This window comes from Carcharodon carcharias, chromosome 2 (genome assembly GCF_017639515.1).
Source record: "Carcharodon carcharias isolate sCarCar2 chromosome 2, sCarCar2.pri, whole genome shotgun sequence".
Classification (NCBI taxonomy): Eukaryota; Metazoa; Chordata; class Chondrichthyes; order Lamniformes; family Lamnidae; genus Carcharodon; species Carcharodon carcharias.
The window spans coordinates 14289799-14310684 of NC_054468.1; the positions used below are offsets into that span (position 1 = coordinate 14289799).

General features: G+C 43.7%; 1 protein-coding gene across 4 annotated transcripts in view; it reads right to left on the minus strand.

Moving 5' to 3' along the window:
• Positions 1-7161: 7161 nt before the first annotated feature.
• Positions 7162-20886, minus strand: part of LOC121273482 (neprilysin-like) — a 248314-nt gene continuing 234589 nt past the window's right edge. For all 4 annotated transcript variants that reach the window (XM_041180668.1, XM_041180654.1, XM_041180674.1 and 1 more), the window contains exons 22-23: positions 14501-14577; positions 7162-7992 (exon numbers count right to left, since the gene is read on the minus strand). In XM_041180668.1, the coding sequence (XP_041036602.1) occupies positions 7893-7992; positions 14501-14577 (177 nt within the window). In that variant the 3' untranslated portion in view covers positions 7162-7892. The remainder of the gene's footprint in view (positions 7993-14500; positions 14578-20886) is intronic.

Genomic DNA, 20886 nt, shown 5'->3' on the forward strand with positions numbered 1-20886 from the left:
AGCCAAGCATACATAATAAGGCCACCTGGAGAAATGGATGTCTGGCCATCTGTTTCTGTTGATACTTTTTGTTGAGATGCATTTCAAGACTCATTGGTTCTATGGTGCATACTGGGTGAGCAGGCATGGAGGATGCAGGGACGGCATGGAAGGGGCATGGGGTCAAGGGTAGGGCTTTTTAAATACACCTTCCAAAAGGTCCCTGAATCCAGACAACGGTTCCAAACTCCTCTGAGGGATCATGAACCATGTCCTCGAGAAGCTGGCATGACTCCATGAAAATTGCAGGGATGGAGGTGGGGTCTGCAGTGTTGTTATGAGATGTGAACCCCCAAAATTGAATCGGCTAGGTTGGGAGGGCAGAGTATGGCTCTCTACCTGCACTTTTATTCCACACTGTCAGTGCAGGAATGGGGGGGGGGGTGGGGGGGGGGGGGGGGGTGGTGGTGGTGGTGCGAGAATCACAGAATCGGATCCCATCCACTATCTTTAAAGGCCTCCATAGCCGGCCCAATTCCTTGAAAATCTAGCTCATTACCTATTCGTAGGGCCATACATTTAAGAACATAAGTACATAAGAAATAGGAGCAGGAGTAGTCCATATGGCCCATTAAGCCTTCTCCACCATTCAATACAGTCATCTCTGGTCTTGGGCTCCATCTCCACTTTCCTGCCCACTCCCATTATCCCTTGGTTCACTGAGAGATCACAAAATCTGTCCATGTGAGCCTTAAATGTATTCAATAATGGAGCATCCACAACCCTCTGGGGTGCAGAATTCCAAAGATTCACAACTCTTTGAGGCAAGTAATTTCTCCTCATCTCAGTCCTAAATGATCGGCCCCTTATCCTGAGGCTGTGTCCCCATGTTTTAGATTCCCCAAACAGAGGAAACACTCTCTCAGCCTTTGCTTTCTGAAGCTCCTTCAGAATTTTGTAGGTTTCAATAAGATTATCTCTCATTCTTCTGAACTCCAGAGAACATAAGCCTAATTTACTTAGCAATTTAATTTGCTTTCATGCAATCACCAGGTGCACATTTGCTGAATTTATTTGGGTTGCATTTCTGTCCAAACTCTATCAGCTCTCCGTGCAAGGGTTGGGGGTTGGCAGGGGAGTGGGGGGGGGGGGGGGGGGGTGCGGGGGGGGGGTGGTGGGGTGGGTATGGGGTGGTGTTTGATCTCTAAAACTGTTTTTTTGGCTCCTCCCTGGTGTCTTGGTCACTTGCCTAATCAGACCCAAGTGGTAGTTCAGGTTCCCGTTAAGGAGTCTGATATATTTCCACTGAACCAATATACCAGCTAACGTAAAAATGTTGGTTGCCAACTTTGGGTCATGAGTGACGACTCGCACCTTAGATCTCAGCTCTGCCTGCTATTTGCCTTGCAGGGACTGAGCTGAAATCACTGACGGAACTCCTGAAATGACGTGAGCGGGTTTGGATTATTCCCTGAGTGGTTCTGGAGGTCTCCTGTTGGTTGTAGGGCAGGAATCCTTCACCAACTACCCCTTCTTCCTGCCTCCCAAACACCCCAGTGTGCTGTAGAATGCGAGGTCAGATTATCATCAAATGCCCATTTTCCTATTGCAGTTTCACCCAAATACCAAGCCTTAGCACAAAGGCCATTTCATGTGCTGTGGCTTAAAATTGGTACTGCACTGTGCCACCCCATTTTAATCCATTCAGATCTGGACCCCATGGGTTAAAGAGTTATGGCAGATCACAATCAAGGGTATATTTAAATATCACTTTTAACCCTTTCTAGCTTAACCAAGATCCAATAATTATGTTGTCATCTGCACTGTAGATGTGCCTACACCAGGTGGGCTGCAGCAGTCCATGAAGGTGGCTCACCACTACCTTCTCAAGGATAATTAGGGATAAGCAAATAAATGCTGGCTATGCCAGCAACACTCACATCCCTTGAAAGAATAATAAAGAAGACATTCTGGCCAAAGCATATTTGTGCAATGTGTGTCTTTGAAGAAGCTCAGTTTGTTATTCAAATGATATCTTAATCTTGTCTTTTACATTTCTGTATGTAACAGGTAATGGCCAATTACTTGTAACCCTCTGACACTGGGAAGCAACACCATGCTTACCTGGCACTGCCAGTATTAATGGGCAATTTAATGATTGGAAATGGGCATAAGCTAGAAAAGGTGAATGATTGATACGGCAACTGTACATAACCAAGAAGTACTCAGTACAGGTACTCAATAATCACAATAAATATGAAAATCTTTGGTGTCATTCATAGTAATAGTTACTTAATTCATTATGCAATAGGAATCCATTGTAGTCTTCCACATATCATTCATAAGAAATGTTTAATCTCAAAAATCAGTAACATTTAATGCTTTATTTTGAAATAATTTTAATTATGCCTACAAAAAATACCATATTTGCAAATGAGCTGAACGCTTTTTTTTATTGTTGCAAATAAAACCCTTTAATATACAGATTTCTTGGATGCCCACTGGATCTTTGAACTAGACTTTGGACGAACTTTGTTCTTACTTGACTTTCCCCACTGATTTAAGATTTGAAAACAAAACCTGCATTGTCTCGATCTAATAATCTTGATCAGATTTGACACTAACACCCCAGCAAACAGTTTGACGCCACATTACACAATGACCAAAATATGCTGAAAATCAGGTAATTTGCTGTGAATTCCCCACGCCAATTGTGCCTGTCTGCCAGGAGAAGGTTCATGAAAACAGCAGAGCACCTGCGAGTTCGCAGAAATGTTGGGTCAATCTAGAAATGTCAATAAATGAGAAAGCCAGTATGTTTATTCACAGAGAAGTGAAGCTTTTTTGGTGCGGTCCTTTGAACTGAAGGGGCTGTAGTTTGAGCTCACGCAGGGTGTGAAATCTGTCCTCTCTCTGCTGAAGTGGAATAATGCAAAGGAGATCATTTATAGCAGCACAATAAGGGCTCTGCTCCATAGCTCAGTGCCAACCTGCATTGTGCCATGGAATGCTCAACACACATGGAAAAACAATAATCCCTTGATGTGACCTTCGCCATCCAGCCAAAACTGTACGGTGGCCATCAGTAAAGCAGGAGAGGAAAACTGAGCGAAAAGAAATTGAAAGAAATGTATCTGCCTGCCTTCTCACTCTCGATTGGTTCCTCCATTGTGGAAAGTGTCTCGTGTGCGTGGCAGATGGTGGGCAGGACTGGGTTTGGCTTTAACTCCCTGATATTGAAATAGCTTGGCATTATGCCTCATGAAATTCCTGTTGAATGACAGCTAGCTGAGCAAGGAATCAGTGGGCTGTTGCCCATTCTTCAGCCTTCAAAGAAGGAGGTTACTTATAGAAGCAACTTGCATTCAAGTAGCACCTTTAACATAATAAAAATGTCCCAAAGTGCTTTACAGAAGCATTAGAAAACATAGACACAGAAAATAAGAGCAGGAGTAGGTCATTTGGCCCTTCGAGCCTGCTCTGCCATTCAATATGTTCATGGCTGATCGTCTATCTCAATGCCATACTCCCTCTCTCTCCCCATACTCCTTGACGCCTGTAGATTGTAGAGATCTATTTCCTTCTTAAATATGTTCATTGACTTGGCCTCCATCGCCTTCTGTGGTAGAGAATTTCACAGGTTCACCACCATCTGAGTGAACAGGTTTCTCCTCATCTCAGTCCTAAATGGGCTATCCTGAGACTGTGACCCCCTTGTTCTAGACCTAGATCAATTTGACACAGAGCCACATAAAGAGATAATAGAACAAGATGACCAAAAGGAGTGTCTTAAAGGAGGAGAGAGGTAGAGAGGCGGAGAGCTTGGAATTCCAGAACTTAGGGCTAAGGCAATGGAAAGTGTGGCCGCCAATGGTACCTCAAGAAATTCCGGGATATGCAAGAGGCCAAAACTGGAGAAGCGTGGAGGTCTTGAAGATTGTAGCACTGAAGGAGATTAGAGAGATAAAGAGGGATGAGGCCATGGAGAAACTTGAAAATAGGGATGAGAATTTTGAGATAACATTTGAAAGCAGCCGGCGGCACTAAATACTCTCACAGCTGTGGTTTGCAATGATTTCCATTTAATTATGCATCAAGATGAACATCTTGCAGATGTGTCAAATCCATTATTTATGGTACTTCTGGAAAACAAGGTTGACGAGATAACAAAGCGAAACAGTAGCACAAAGAACTTGAAAGTCAGGTCCATAGTTCCTGGAGAAACAGATTCTTCAGGATTACTCAAGTTCTACCAAGGGGTTGGGGGAGGGTGGGGATATAAATCATGTTTTTTTTTTTACAAAGCATTAGATGACTTAAATTCAATTTATAAAATCAACTTTCTGTAGGGCCGATTGATGTTTGTGACCCAATTATATAGTTTCATTTAAAAAAAAGACAATATGATTTCTTAAGGAATGAGATACAACCCAGGAAATTTCAACTTTCTCCTTTTGTTGTGAGCAGCGCACAATTTTCTTTCAATGGTGAATTTGGTCCCCGGTTGGTCAGGGATCGCAGAACCACTGGCGCGTTGCTTGACTGCAGTTTTCCTGTGTGTTCAATTCACTAGAGGAAAATTGTGGGCAAAGTCCAGCCCCGGTTTCTTGAACCAGTTGGTCACAGGCAAGGTTCCACTGACAGTGTAGGAGCCTCCCAGAATTTATCCGATGGAATACGTTGGAATATCTCCTGTGAGGATTTTTAAGGAGGAAAAAAATCTTTCCCTGATCCCCAGAATTGAATTAAGTACCAAATCATAAAATAGCAATAATGATCTTCGCTGTTCTCGTGCAAACATGAATTGGTTTGAAATACATTTCCGGATACCCGCACCTGGGTAGTTCAGGGAGGCACTTGGTGCCGGCAAGTTAAACATTTGTACAACAGCAGCTGTTTAGAATTACTGCCCTCAAACCCACAAAGTCTGTGTTATTGCAATAACAAGCATTCAGCACAACACACAACTTTGACAAAAAACACCCTATTAAAACAGGGTTTCACCTTTGCTATGTTAACATGCTGGATATAATGCAACAACGTTATTATTTCTTAAATGGAAACCAAATGGTACACATGCACAGCTAACAGGTTATCATTTGAAAGAGAAAGAGCAGTTAATATTTGAGTTAGGATCCTTCATCTGAATATCATCAGTTGTGTTGAGGATGCCCCCTCAAAACTTCAACATATCTTTTTCCTGCAGAGGCTGACTGACATGCTATGCATTTTCCATGTGTTTTTTTTAATTTCTGATTTCTGATACTGAACTTTTTCTGTCCATAATTTTTTGAAAATTTCTGTTCTACTCACATATTAGCTGGTTAGTCATGTTATAATCTATGAAGAACAGCCCATTGTTCCTTTACAAAAAGGTGGAAGAACGAGGGCTTGGAAACAAACACTGTGTATCTGGTATTGGACAGAGAGATGGCATTGCTATTTGACCCAGCTCAGACGAGTACAGAAGCAGGCCACTTGGCCTGTCAGATCTTGCTGGCACTTTGAACTATTCAAATTACATGTAAAATAGACACCCTCAGCAGCAGAGTTGAGAAGAGTTGTTGAGATGCAAATGTAACGCTTAAATATTGAAGGGATTTCAGTTTAAAGGTTAGCTTTCATGAAGTGTCTTATGATAGGATTTCCTGTAGGCTCCTTGAACAGATGACTTCAGGTAGGGATTTGTTGTGAGGTAATATCCAGGGCAAATCCCATGATTCGACACTTGCTGTGATCCTTGATCTTTGAAAACTTTGCTTTCTTAGTGAACCTGAACCAGAGCAATCATTCATGGCAAATCAACAATGTAAAGAAAAAAAGATTTGAAAAGAAAGACTTGCATTTTTATAGCACTTGCTATGATGTCAGGACATCCCAAAGCACTTTACAGCCAATTAAGTATTTCTGAAGTGTAGTCACTGTTGTAATGTAGGGAAACACAGAAGCTAATGTCTGCACAGCAAACTCCCTCAAAAAAAATCAATGCAATAAATGAACATCCTTGAGCCTGCTTCACCATTCAATACGATCATGGCTGATCTGATGGTAACCTCAACCCCACATTCCTGCCTACTCCCAATATCCTTTCACCCTCTTGTTAATCAAGGATCTATCTAGCTCTGCCTTAAGAATATTCAAGGACTCTGCTTCCACCATCTTTTGAGGAAGAGAGTTCTAAATACTCACGAGAGAAAAAATCTCTCCTCATCTCTGTCTAAAATGGGTGACTTCTTATTTTTAAACAGTGACCCCTAGTTGTAGATTCTTCCACAAGAGGAAACATCTTCACAGGATATCACATTGCTCTTTGTGGGAGCTTGTGGGAATTGACAGCCATTCCCCACATTACAACAGTGACTGCGTTTCATAAAGTTACTGTCAGCTGTCCCTTGATTTGAGGATTATGTCTACTCAGGGCCTCAACTTTCTGCCATGGGTCTCCATGTGACTGAGCAGGTCGGTTCTTGACCAACAGATCTTTGGGTACATGGGGCAGGACATCCTACGAGGTAGTGGGGTCTGGGCAGCAGGATTTTCTTTCCCTTCTTGCCTTCACTGCTGCCCTCTACGTCATTGTTAAGACGTTGTGACCGAAAGTCTGATGCAGCTTGAAGGATTTGTCACCATTCTGAACAATTGGTAGCAAGTTCCTCCCTGTCATCAATCTCAATGCTGCTTTGCTTGAAGTGTTTTAAAGTGCTTCAGGGACTTCCTGAGGTCAAAAAGCTGCTATATAAATTCAAGTTCTATCTGTACAGATTAACATATATGCAAACTCTCAGTCAAATGTGACCAGTGTCTATGAAATGCCAATTTGTTTGTTAAGACCACTCCTGTCAACAATCCGAAGCAAGCTTTATGTTATGGTAACTTCTATCTATTAAGGGAGGTGAATAAGCATGGGTAAACAGTGCGGGAGATACTTGGTAATCTGTGATTAGAAACTCCTATCATTACAATTCACATCATTCAGCCCTAGTGTGTTGCCATTTCCAAGATCACTTTAAAAATAGCTGCAAAACTCATTCAGCAACATCTCTCCCTTTGGTTTCTCTTCACATTACTGCAGGCAAATCACTGGTCTCTGATCGCCATCTGTTCCCTTGACAGTGGTGTGAAACTCAGGGAGCTCCTTCTCTGTCATGTTCCATAGGCTGTTCATCAACTCCATGATAATCGTTCATTTTAATGTAGTTTTTATTCTCTCTTTTTAAAAAAAGATTTGATACAGGGATTGCTCTTTCATCCTGTGGGGAATACAGGGCGGGGGTTGGGGAGGGGGGGTATTTCTAATCAACTTAGGTTTGTTAATTTTGCATTTGTCTCCACTCATTTACCAAGTATCTGGTTAACGTTTACAATCTATAAGCGGTTAAAACACAGATGGTATCAAGGCATTCTCGTCACCTTCCTTAAAACTCCTTTAAAGTCTGTGATTTTAGTTACGTTAGATGCAAACAGCCAACGAACGTAAGCAATGCTCTGACGATAGGTCATCAATCTGAAATGTTAACTCTGGTTCTCCCCACACAGATGCTGCCAGAGCTGCTGAATATTTCCAGCATTTTCTGATTTTATTTCAGATTTCCAGCATCGGCAGTATTTAGCTTTTGAACTTAATCAATTCTTCATTTTTCCGTTGGGGTTGCGAACAACTGAAGCCACAACGTTAAGGTCACCAAGGCTTGCGATGCAGTCGTGATACTTACCAATCCAGTTTTTTTCCAAGTGATTTGTCAGTTATTAGCAGTTAGGGTAATTTGATTGACATGAGGTATTGGCAAAAATGGGCATTGATCTATCCTTATTACTAAGTACAAAGTGATTCATTCCAGCTCAACGTTTCATCCACTTACAAATCCTGGAAGGAGACATTCCGGGTAGTTTTAAATACAGCAAGAAGAGTTTGGCTACCAAACCCGGCATTTCTTTTCAGGATTCATGTATTCATTCTTTGTGCAGTGAAAAGCATTACTGAACTCTTCAAAATTCTGGAGAGATCCTAAAACTCTGTAATGTAAGAGAGAGAAAATAATTAAGACTCAATTTATGGTCCATAAAATTGAGTTATACAGAGGGGTTAAGAACTTTCCGGTCAGCGAGTGGGGGTGGGGCCCACTTGCCGCCGTGTACAATGGCGCGTGCCCACCGAACTGTCAAAGGCCCATTGAGGCCTTTTAAAACCAAATTAATTCAATTCAATGAGCTGCCCATCCAACGTTAAGGTCGCCGGGGTGGGGGGGGGGGGAGGTGTCAGGCGGCCTTCGCATTTTTCATGAAACCTCATCCACAGACGGGATGTGGTTTCATGAAGTGCTTTAAAATCTAATAAAAATTCATACTTTTATTCTTTGACATGTCCCATGATAATGTCACATGAGGGGACATGTTTTAAAAGTGTTAAAAACCTTTATTTAAAACTTTAGCGCTGAAACAAATCTCTCTGAGGCACCTCCTCCCCCCCGCTGCCCACCCACACAGGGAGTGCTTCCGGGCGAATGCTATGCTGGGCAGGCCTCGGTTGGCCTGCCCACGTAAAATGGCTGCGCGTCCCAGATTGGGGTTGCCGATCGGGTTTGCGCCCGCCCCCACACAACTCCCCTGACTCGGGGGGTGGGGGGCGGGTGGCTGCGAGATTTCTGGTCTTAAACAGGCTTCCTTCATCCTTTTGGAGGATAAGGGCGTCACTGGCAAGGCCAGTTTTTGTTGCCCATCCCCACTTGCCCTTGAACTGAGTGGCTTGCTAGACCATTTCAGCATTTCACATTCCACAATTGCTATGTATCTGGAGTCACATGTAGGCCAGACCTGGTAAAGGTGGCAGATTTCCTTCCCTAATGGACAATAATGAGCCAAATGGGTTTTATAAGCAATCGATGATAGTCACCATTAAAGGATGTAAATACGTTGGAGGTGGTTCCGAGGAGGTTTACTAGATTGATACCTGGAATGAGCGCGTTGTCTTATGAGGGTAGGTTGGACAGGCCGGGCTTGTTTCAACTGGAGTTTAGAAGAGTGAGGGGTGACTTAATTGAAGTTTATAAGATCCTGAATGGTCTTGACAAGGTGGGCATGGGAAGGATGTTTCCTCTTGTGGGTGAGTCCAAAACTAGGTGGCTCTGTTTTAAAATTAGGCGTCACCCTCATAGGGCAGGGAATAGAAGAATTATTTTCTTTCAGACGGTCGTGCGACTTTAGAACTCTCTCTGCCTCAGAAGGCGGTGGAGGCAGGGTCACTGAATATTTTTAAGGCAGAGGTAGAGATATTCTTGTTAGGAAAAGGAATCAAAGGTTATCGGGGGTAGATGGGAATGTGGAACTCTAAAGTACTTCTTGAATGGTGGAGCAGGTTTGAGGGGCTGAATAGCCTAGTTCTGCTCCTATTACTGAGACTAGCTTTATATTCCAGACTTTATTAATTGAATTTAAATCTCACCAGCTGCCGTGGCAGGATTTGAACCCATGTCCCCTGGAGAATTAGCCTGGGTCTCTGGATTACTAGCCCACGACGCTACCATCTCCGCCCAAGATTAATCAAATGGCTAAAAGAATGTTGGCCTTTATCGCAGGATGGCTGGAATAAGAAGAGCCGCACACAGACCTGGTGAAACCCTGGGGAGAATTTTCCAGTCCTGCCGAAGCGAATGGACTTTTGAATGGCTCACCACATCCGTCATGGAGGGAGCCGGTGTGCCGGGTTGAAAAACCCTGGCCCCTATCTGGAATACGGCATTCAGTTCTGGCAACCCACCCCATGGGCAGGATATATTGCTCTGGAGTGTGAGCAGTCCCGATGCACCAGCATGATAACAGGGCTAAACTGATATGAAGACAGTTTGCATAGGTTTGATTTGCATTCACTCGAACGTGATAGATTTAGGGCTGATCTAACTGAGGCATTTAAGACAATTAAAGGATTTTACATGGTAGATAGAGATAAATATTTCCTCTGGTGGGAGACTCCAGAACAAGCAGGGGGCAGACAGCATAACTTGAATATTAGAGATTGACCATTGAGGGGTGATATCAGGAAGGACGTCTGCACACAAAGGTAGCAGAATTTGGAAAGTCTCCCTGCAAACAGCTGCTGATGCTTACCGGTTAATTGAAAATTTCAAAACTGAAATTTATAGATTTCAGTTGGGTAAGGATATCAAAGGTTACTGAATAAAGAGGGGTTAAGATACAGGTCAACGATGATCTAATTTTTTTTTATTATTCCTTTATAGGATGCGAGCATCACTGCCAAGGCCAGCATTTGTTGCCCATCCCCAATGTCCTTGAGAAAGTGGTGGTGAGCTGCCTCCTTGAACCACTGCAATCCTTGTGGTGTAGATACACCCCACAGTGTCGTTCAGAAGGAAGTTCTGGGATTTTGACCCAGCGACAGTGAAGGAACGGTGATATGGGAGAGAATTTTCTCCCCGTCAGGGGCGGGGGTGGGGTGGGGAGCTGAGTGGGAGCGGCTACGGACAGGCGCCACGAACAGTTTACCTGGTTGAGCCAGTTAAGGCCAGCCCAGTGTGAAACACACCCAGAAGCACGGGGCCGCCTCAGGGAGATTACTTTGATTATTATGTCAGTGTCACATGAGCTGGGACATGTCAATGAATTTTAATAAAATTTCTTACTTAATTTATAAAGCCTTCATCCCGCCCGTGGATGAGGTTTCATGAAAAACGCAAAGGCTGCCTGGGCTCTTTGCCTGCACTACCCTCCCCCACCCCCCCCCCCCCCCCCCACCCCCCAACCCCCGCCCCACCACCAACCTTAAGGTTGTTAAAACCCTGTGAATTATGGTAATCAGTTTTAAAATGGCCTTACTAGGCCTTTGATAGTTTGGTGAGTGCGCAGCCAACTCCACTGCCTGCCCGCCGAACTGAAGATCAGAATGACACGCGGTGACATCGGGACACACCACGTGTCATTTTACGTGTTGGTGAGTGGGGCCCACCCACACACGCCGACCAGAAGATTCAGACCATAGCTTCAAGTCAGAATGGTTTGTGGCTTCGGAAGGAAATTTGCAGGTGGTGGTGCTGTCATGAAACTAACATTTTTTTTTCATTATATTATTGTGGTTTATTGTTAAGTAGGTTTATGGGGGGGGTGAGTGTAGATGTGTGATTTATTTGAATTAGAGTCAGGTAGACTGTAAACTTGAAATTATCAAAAGAAGTTAGGGTTAAAAGGCATTGGAAATGCTAATGAATAAACATGGATGGGGTCTTAGCACATAGAGTGTGAAGGTAATTTGCATTTTTAGATAGGTGAAGGGGTTATTTAGGTTTCAAAGGGATGATAGATGTTTACAACTAACAAGATAAGCAAGGCCAAGCAGTGGGTTTATTTTTCCCAAAGGTACTGACCATATTGGCAACATGAAAGATTTTCATATTATGGGAAAAGTAAATTTCCAAAGACCTATAGAACAATGGAATTTACAGATTAAAGAGAGAGAAACATATATAAAGAGAATGAAAGGCTATGTTGGGGGAGTAGGGGAGGCATGTATGACCTAAAAGGAGTGTATAAAACAGCCTTGGGGACACCTCCTGCCACTTTTGCAGAAGTCTGCTACGTCCAGTAACCAAAGATGGAGGAAAGCCTTTGGAATTCCACCGTCAAGTGGGTGTTGTGGTAACCTTGCTGGCTTGATTATTTAAATTTAAAATCTATTTTGGACTGTTGCCTTAAAGCGGGGTGTGTATTTGGGAGTCAGGTTAATTAGGAATTTTGGGATTTGTTTTAGTATTAAGTTACTGTAATCTTATGTATGTGCTGGAAATCTTTTCTTTTGTTAATAAATGTTTTAATTTAGTTTTTAAAATCTCTAAAGGTGTCATTGGACTCATTACTTCTGAACTCAGTGAACAAATCTTCTCGTAATAAATACAAATTGCAAAACCGTTGTATTAGCAAAGCCAAGTTTCCCTTGTGGATTTGGCCCATCTGACAAGTATTACCTGCCACATCAAAACAGTGTTCTCATGTATCTGCTGCCCTTGTCCTTCTAGATAGTAGACGTTGCTGGTTTGGAAGGCTTGGTGAATTGCATCAGTGCATCTTGTATATGGTACACGCTAATGCCACTGCGTGTCAGTGGTGGAGGGAGTGACTGTTTAATGTGGTGGATGGGGTGCCAATCAAACTGGCTGCTCTGTCCTGGGTTATGTTGTTTCTTGAGTGATAGGGGAGCTGCACTCATCCAGACAAGTGGAGAGCATTCCAACACACACCTGATTGGTGCTTTGTAGATGGTGGACAGACTTTGGGGAGTTGGGAGATGAGTTACCCGCTGTAGGATTCCTAGCCTCTGACATGCTCTTGTAACCACAGTATTTCTGTGACTGGGTCAGTTCAGGTTCTGGTCAATGGTAACCCCCAGGATGTTGATAGTGGGGTATTCAGCAATGGTAATGCCATTGAATGTCAAGGGGCAGTGGTTGGATTGTCTCTTGTTGGAGATATCTTGTGTGGTGCAATGTTATTTGCCACTTATCAGACCAAGCCTGAATATTTTCCAGGTCTTCAGCATATGGACATGGACTGATTCAGCAGGCGGAATTATATTAGGGCTGGTCAGCCCTTCCCCAAGAAACCACGTCAGCATGGAGCCAATATGCTCTACGCTGGCCTGCCCCACAGCCACAAAGTGCTGCGGGGCGGACTAACAAAGGCTGAGTGAAGCTCCCACCCAGTCACTGGGGCGGCAGTCCCACCCTTGAAGCTGTCAAACAACCTGATTGGCCAGCAATTCCATCAATCTCTTGGCAATGTCAAGAAGGTGTCATTGGCCGCTGCCTTTACTGCAGAAGGAAAAGAAGATCAAGGCCCATGGATCCCCGGAGCAGGTAAGCCCCGGGGCTTGGGCCAGGAGTGTTTGGGTAGGTTAGGTACAGGGGCAAGGACGAGGGGAGGGGGTGGGTTTAAGGGAGGGAGCGGGTAGGAAGGAAGGGGGTGGTTCGACTTGCGGGGGTTGGGTGCACCCCACGATTGGCCAAGGGCAGCCCCCAAAGAGCAACACCCCCTTCCTTCCTGCCCTTTAAATATTAATGTTTCAAAAACAACCTTCCCGCTCCCGCCCTGCTGCCCATGCCAAACGTTTTATTGTGTGGGCAGCGTATTATCAGCTTGATAACAAACCTAATTGACCCTTAATTATTCATTTAAACATGGCGAGCGGGCTGCCGATGTAAGTGCCAGCCTGCCCCTTTATTTTGGGGGAGAGCCCGGGGATGGGTGGGAAGGCGGTGGGATGTGCGCCTACCCCACCTTATGTGCCCCCACTCCCATGGGAAATATGATCACCGAGGGCATGTAAAATTCAGCCCAATATCTCAGGAGTAGTGAATATTTCGCGACATTGTACAATTATCAATAAGCATCCTCACTTCTGTTGTTATGATGGAGGTTGGACAGACATGGGTTGTTTTCGTTGGAGCAGAGAAGACTGAGGGACGACCTGATCGAGGTGTACGAGATTATGAGGGGCATGGACAGGGTGGATAGGGAGCAGCTGTTCCCCTTAGTTGAAGGGTCAGTCATGAGGGGACATAAGTTCACTGTGAGGGGCAGGAGGCTTAGGGGGGATGAGAGGAAAAACTTTCTTACCCAGAGGGTGGTGACGGTCTGGAATGCGCTGCCTGGGAGGGTGGTGGAGGAGGGTTGCCTCACAAACTTTAAAAAGTACCTGGATGAGCACTTGGCACGTCATAATATTCAAGGCTATGGGCCAAATGCTGGTAAATGGGATTAGGTAGGTAGGTCAGGTGTTTCTCAAACATTGGTGCAGACTCCATGGGCCGAAAGTCCTCTTCTGCACTGTGTGATTTTGTGATCCTGTGAAAAGTCTTTGACGAAACAGCTGAAAATGGTTGAGTCTGCAACACTACAGAGGAATTCCTGTAGCGATGCCCTGGGGCTGAGACGATTGGTTTCCAACAGCCACAACCATCTTCCTTTGTGCTAGACATGACTCCAATCAGTTGAATGACTTAACGGCCTACTCATATATTTCCTATGTTCTTAAATTGGTGTGTTTCAGTTGTAGAACATGGGTTCATAGTGATTTGGCAGCTGTGAAAAGTGAGGGGTAGAGAGGCAGAGAGGTTTAGGTAAGGAATTGCAGAGCTTAGGGTCTAGACAGCTGAGGTCACACATGCCACAAGTAGGCCAGGGATATTGGGGATGGACAAGAAGCCAGAATTGGAGGCACTCAGTGATCTCAGCGAGTTGCAGGTCTTGAGGAACTGATAGAGGTAGAGAGGGATTTAAATACAAGGGAAAGAATTTTTAATCCGAGGTGTTGGTGGACCGAGAGCCAATGAAGGTCAGCAAGCACAGGGGTGTACATTGAATGTTCTTGGTGTGAGTTAGGATAGGGAACCATAGTTTTGAATGGCTATGGAGCATGGCAGAAGGGAAGCCAGCAGTGTTGGAATCGTATACGGGTATCTTTAATAAAATGAAGAAAACATACAAGTCAAATTTCATACCAAAGAGTCCAAACCCTCACCTGAATTTGCCTGGACTGTGCACATCAGTCTTAATAGAGTTCACAGCATACTCTGGTCTGTATATTCCACACCACACCTGGCAAAGCAATGGGTTACAGTCACTATTACTTAGATCTTAATAATTACTCTACTGGCAGCGATAGCACGGTATCCACATAACATGTTGGGCTGTTCAAATTGTGGCCCTTGAGCCTTGGATAAACCCCAGGCAACTCAGTCCTATTTGTGTATTTACTTCTCACTCCCTGAATCACAGAATCATACAAAACAGATGGGAGCCATTTGATTTTCTGCTGGTCGAAAGAGCAATCCAATCAGTCCCACCCTCCTGCTCTTTCACTATAGTCTTGCAAAGTTTGACCTACCAAGTGTTTATCCAGTTCCCTTCTGAAAGCATCTACCAAACCCATTCTACCGTCCCTTCAGGCAGGAGATTCCAAAACACAACAACTTGATGTACAAACACATTTCTCCTCACTCTCCTGGATAGTCCTTTTTGAATGTTGAAGGCCTGAGGGTTTGGAAAGGGCTGTTCTTAGTGTCTCAGTGGAGGATAACTGCTGAATCAAAGCACCAAGATCTGTTTCTTTTGGAGCTTAATGATGTTGGTTGGCAATTAGTAGCGTTCATGTTGAAATCAGAGACAGGCTTTTAAGGAGATAAGTTTCAAAAACCTCCTTATGCCAAGGATGGTAGGAGTGTGCAACCCACTTCCACAAAAAGCAGTTGATGCTAATTGAATTAATCATTTTAGTTTAGCCAGGCGTATAAAATGGAGCCAAGGTAGGTGGATTGAGTTAAGATACAGATAAACCGTGATCTTACCTAAACAACGGAAGAGGATTTTTTAAAATTTGTTTATGGGATGTGGGCATCATTTATTGCCCATCCCTAATTGCCTTTGCTCTGAGAGCATTGAAGAATTAACCACATTGCTGTAGGTCCGGAGTCACATGTAGGCCATTTTTGCATTAGTGAACCAGGCGGGTTTTTACAACAATCGTTGCATGGTCACCATTATTTACTGGATTGAAATTAGGCCATGGTAGGATTTGAACCCAGGTCCCCAGGTCATCACTGTAAGTCTCTGGATTATCAGTGCAGGGGTAATACCACAGTCCGGTCACGTTCCTTAAGTAAGCAATCAGCTGAAACTAATTGGTCTGCCACATCCTAGGATTGTTTTTTTTTTCCCAATCATTCGTGACAGAATTGGAAAAAGTGCCAAGCTGAACAAGGAACACAGTGTCCTGTTGGTGTGGTAGTTATGTTGCTGGACTATTAATCCAGAGAACGTGCGTTGGAATCCTACCATAAAAAGCTGAGTTTTTAAAAAAATCTAGAAAGTAAAATTTGATGTCAGTAAAGTTGACCAGGCAGTTGCTGGGTTGTTGTAAAAACCCAACAGGGTCGCCAATATACTTTAAAGAAGGAAGCATGTCATGCTTCACGCAGTTCCACACCAACATGGCTGGCTCTTAACTGCCGTCTGAAGTTCATTGGCTAACCACTCAGTTGCAGCAGAAAATGTCAGGAACAAGGTCCACCGTCCCTTCCACATGGTTAATAAATGCCACCCTTGTCAGTGAAGCCAGGTCCTAAGAATGATTTAAAAACGTCTCTTGCAATATCTATACTTTACAATTAGATGTCAATTACAGAATCACAGAATCTTTACCGTGCCTATGAGGCCATTGGGCCCATTGAGTCTGCACTGGCTCTCTGAAAGGGCACTCTACCTAGCCCACTCCCCTGCCTTATCCCCGTAACCCTGCACATTCTTTCTTTTCAGATAGCAATCCAATCCCCTTCTGAATAACTCGATCGAACCTGCCTCCACCACCCTCTCAGGAAGTTTATTCCAGACTCCAACCACTCACTGGGTGAAAAGCTTTTTCCTCACACCAGTACTACTCCTTCTGCCAATTATTTTGAATCTGTGCCCTTCAGTTCCTGATGCTCCCTTGAGTGGGAACAGTTTCACACTATTTACCCTGTCCATACCTCTCAGGACCTTGAATATCTCTATCAAGTCTCCTCTCAGCCTTCTTTTCTCCAGGGAAAACAGTCCCAACCTCTCCAATCTATCCTCATAGCTACAGTTCCTTATCTCTGGACTCACACTAATTAGGCCTCATCTGGAGTATTGCATCCAGTTCTAGGCACCATACTTCAAGGAGGATGTGAAGGCATTGGAAAGAGTACAGAGGAGATATAGTTCTGTACCCTTCTCCACTGCATTCGCCCCAATGCCTTCAAATCTTTCCTCAAGTATGGCACCTAGAACTGGATGCAGTTAGCAGATTAGGCCTAATTAGTGTCTTATACAAATTCAACATGATGTCCTCACTCTTGTACTCAATGCCCCTATCAGTAAAGCTTAAGATACTATATGCTTCATTAACTGCTCTCTCAACAGGCCCAGCCATTTTCAATAACGTATGTACATATACATCAAGGTCTCTCTGTGCCTCCTTTAGAGTTTCTCCCTTTATTGTACACTGTCTCTCCATATTCTTCCTGCCAAAATGAATTACCTCACATTCCTCTGCATTGAACTTCATCTGCCACTTGTCTGCCCAATCCACCAACATGTCTATGTTCTTTTGAAATTCAAGACTATCCTCATCACAGTTGACAATGTTGCATTATTTGTAAGTTTTGAAATCATGCCTGGAACACCAGTCTAGGTCATTAATATATAGCAGGAAGAATAAGGGTCCTCACACTTACCCCTGGGGGACACCACTACAAAACTTCCTCCAATCTGAAAAACAATAATTTACCACTACTCTCTGTTTCCTGTCACTCAGCCAATTTCTTATCCAAGTGCCTACTTCCCTTTTATTTCACAAACTTGAATTTTGCTCAAAAGTCTGTTGTGTGGCACTGTATCAAATGCCTTTTGAAAAGCCATATACACCATTCAATAGCGTTGCTCTTATCAACCTTCTCTGTTACCTCCTCAAAAAAACTCCAGCAAGTTAGTTAAACACAATTTTCCCTTAATGAATCCATGCTGGCTTTCCTTAATTATCTTGCACCTGCCTAAGTGACTATTGATTTTGTCCCGAACTATAGCTTCCAGAAGTTTCCCTATCACTGAAGTCAAATTGCCTGGTCTGTAGTTGCCAGCTTTACCCTTGCACCCTTTTTTGAACAAGGGTGTAACATTCGCAATTCTCCAGCCCTCTGGTACCACCCCTGTGTCTAAGGAAGACTGGAAGTTTATCACTGGTGCCTCTGCAATTTGATGCTAATGCCTCAATAGTGCATTAGCATCACATTTATAAAACGTTGGTACATACATCTATGGGACAGATGATTACAACGCCAATTCTTTGTCAAATGTCAATGTCAGTCTCATGAAAAGTGGATATGGAAGTCTAAAAAAAAACTTGGTTGCGATTGGTGCATGTCAATTTGGCGACTCATCAGTTCCCACCCATTTATTTCAATGGGAAGAAAATCATGATAACTCCAGTCTTACTGCCTGAAACCCAAGTGCAAGTGCAATACTGCTCTCAATTATTACTTTCCGTTACTGAGTAAACTTACCTTCTACCGCCAATCTACAGGAGGTTAAATTAGTAACTGTGCCTTCAACGGCCTAGGCCCTAAGCTCTGGAATTCCCCCCTTAAGCTTCTCTGTCTCTCTATCTCTTTCTCATCTTTTAAATGCTCCTTAAAACCTATCTCAGTGACCAAGCTTTTGTTCACCTGTCTTAGCATTTTCTTATGGAGTTCAGTGTTATATCGATAAAGTTCATGTGATGTCCCTCAGGATGTTTTAATAGACCAAATCTTCCGAGGGTGGCAATCACAGTCAGATTCAGCAAATGTAACTCCTTTATTCAAAAAGGGAGAGAGACAGAAAGCAGGAAACTACAGGCCATTTAGCCTAACATCTGTCATAGGAAAATTGTTAGAAACTATTATTAAAGATGTTACAGCAGGGCATTTAGAAAAATTCAAGGCAATCAGACAGAGTCAACATGGTTTTGTGAAAGGGAAATCATGTTTAAACAATATATTGGAGTTCCTTGAAGAAATCACATGTGCTGTGGATAAAGGGGAACTGGTGGATGTACTATGCTTAGATTTCCAGAGGGCATTTGATAAAGTGCCACATCAAATGTTATAGTGGACAATAAAAGCTCATGGTATAGGGAATAACTTATTGGCATGGTTAGAAGGTTGGCTGGCTAACAGGAAGCAGAGAGTCGGCATAAAGGGGTCATTTTCTGGTTGGCCGGATGTAATGAGTGGTGTGCCACAGGGATCAGTGCTGGGACCTCAACTTTTTACAATTTATATCAATGACTTGGATGAAGGGACAGATGGTATGGCTGCTAAATTTGCTAACGACACAATGATAGGTAAGTTGTGAAGAGGACAGAAGGAGGCTACAAAAAGATATAGATAGGTTACGTGAGTGGGCAAAGATCTGGCAAATGGAGTATAATGTGGGCAAATGTGAAATTGTCCATTTTGGCAGGAAGAATAAAAAAGAAGCATATTACCTAAATGGTGAGAGATTGCAGAGCTCTAAGGTTCAGAGGGGTCTGGGTGTCGCAGTGCATGAATCACAAAAGGCTACAATGCAGGTACAATAGGTAAGTCAGAAAGCTAATAGAATGTTATAACTTATTGTGACTGGAATTGATTACAAAAGTAGGGAGGTTATGCTTCAGTTGTTCAGGGCACTGGTGAGACCACATCTGCAGTATTGTGTACAGTACTGGTCTCCTTATTTAAGGGAAGACGTAAATGTGATAGAAGCAGTTCAGAGAAGGTTTACTAGACTAATACCAGGAATGGGTGGGTTGTCTTATGAGGAAAGGTTGGACAGGATAGGCCGCAGGAATTTAGAAGATTAAGAGGTGACTTGATTGAAACCTTTAAGATCCTGAGGGGCCTTGACAGGGTGGATATGGAGAGGATGTTTCCTGTTGTGGGAGAATCTAGAACTAGGGGTCACTGTTTAAAAATAAGGGGTCATTCATTTAAGACAGGGATGAGGAGAATTTTTTTATATCAGAGGGTAGTGAATCTTTGGAGTCCTCTTCCTCAAAAGCTGATGGAAGCAGAGTCTTTGAATATTTTTGAGGCAGAGCTGGATAGATTCTTGATTAACAAGGGGGTGAAAGGTTAACAGGGGTAGGCAGGAATGTGGAGTTGAGGTTACAATCAGATCAGCCATGAGCTTATTGAATGGTGGAGCAGGCTCGAGGGGCTGGGTGGCCTACTCCTGCTCCTAATTCATATATTTGTATGTGCACTCGTATGTATGGTTTTTTTTATACAACGCTGGAGCTCTGCATTTCTGGCTTAGGCTTCTGAATTGGGCCTTTTCAGAAATGTGGAGCGTACCTGTTCTCAGAGCCCAGCCCTTCCTCGGAGTGCAGGATGGTCAGCGGAAGCCAAGACAAGTCCCCTTTTATACGGCACTAACTGTCATATTTTGATAAGCCTTCATTCACAAACAGTGAAAAGTTTTGCAACATTTAAAAAGCTTTTCACCATGTTAGCGAATGAGTGTGAGTAGGTGGGTAGGGTGCCAGCTGGGTAGGGTGGCAGGGTGGGTAGGGTGGTGAGGTTGGGTCAGGGCGGGTTGGGGTTCGGAGGGTCGGTCAGGGAGGGAGTCGGAGGGTCCGGTGGAATTGCAGACAGGTGGGGGGGGGGGTAGTCAGAGGGTCAGGGGGATTTGGGGAGGTGGGGGGAGGGTCAGTTGTATAGTTACCCAGGAGTTAGATTATGTTTTCCTGTCTAACATTTCCTGCGTAACTATTTTGGTAAGTGAACCCTCTGAAGTCTCTGACTCTAACTCAGAGAGTCCCGGGGAGCAAGGAAATTGTCCAGCAGAAGTTGAAACTCGCAGGCCAATTCCCATGGAGCCCTTGCATTGGGATTTGTGAGGGGTTCCCCAGTGCATTTTCCAGGGTAGGTCCGGGGTATGACTATCCGGAGAGCAGAATAACTGGGCCAGTATGATGAAAGTGTTCTATAAATACAAATTGTTATTGGTGTTATTGTTGTGATCTGAACATTGTGTCCTGATTTAACTTCTCGTAGAATTAAGAGGCCATTCAGCCCATTGTGCTTGTGCTGGTTCTTTGCAAGAGCTATCCAGTTAGTCTCACGCCATTCTTCTTATTCCCCGAAAGGAACTACAAATTCTTCTTTTTCAAGTATTTATTGAATTCCCTTTTGAATGTTACTATTGAATCTGTTTCCACTACCCTAACAGGCAGTGCATATTCAGATCATAACACTTTGCTACACAACATATGTCTCCTCACCTCACTCTCTGGTTTTCTCTTACTCTTTTTTGACCTTGATGGTGTCCCGCACAGTGAAACTTTGCCTTATTATGGGCAATCTT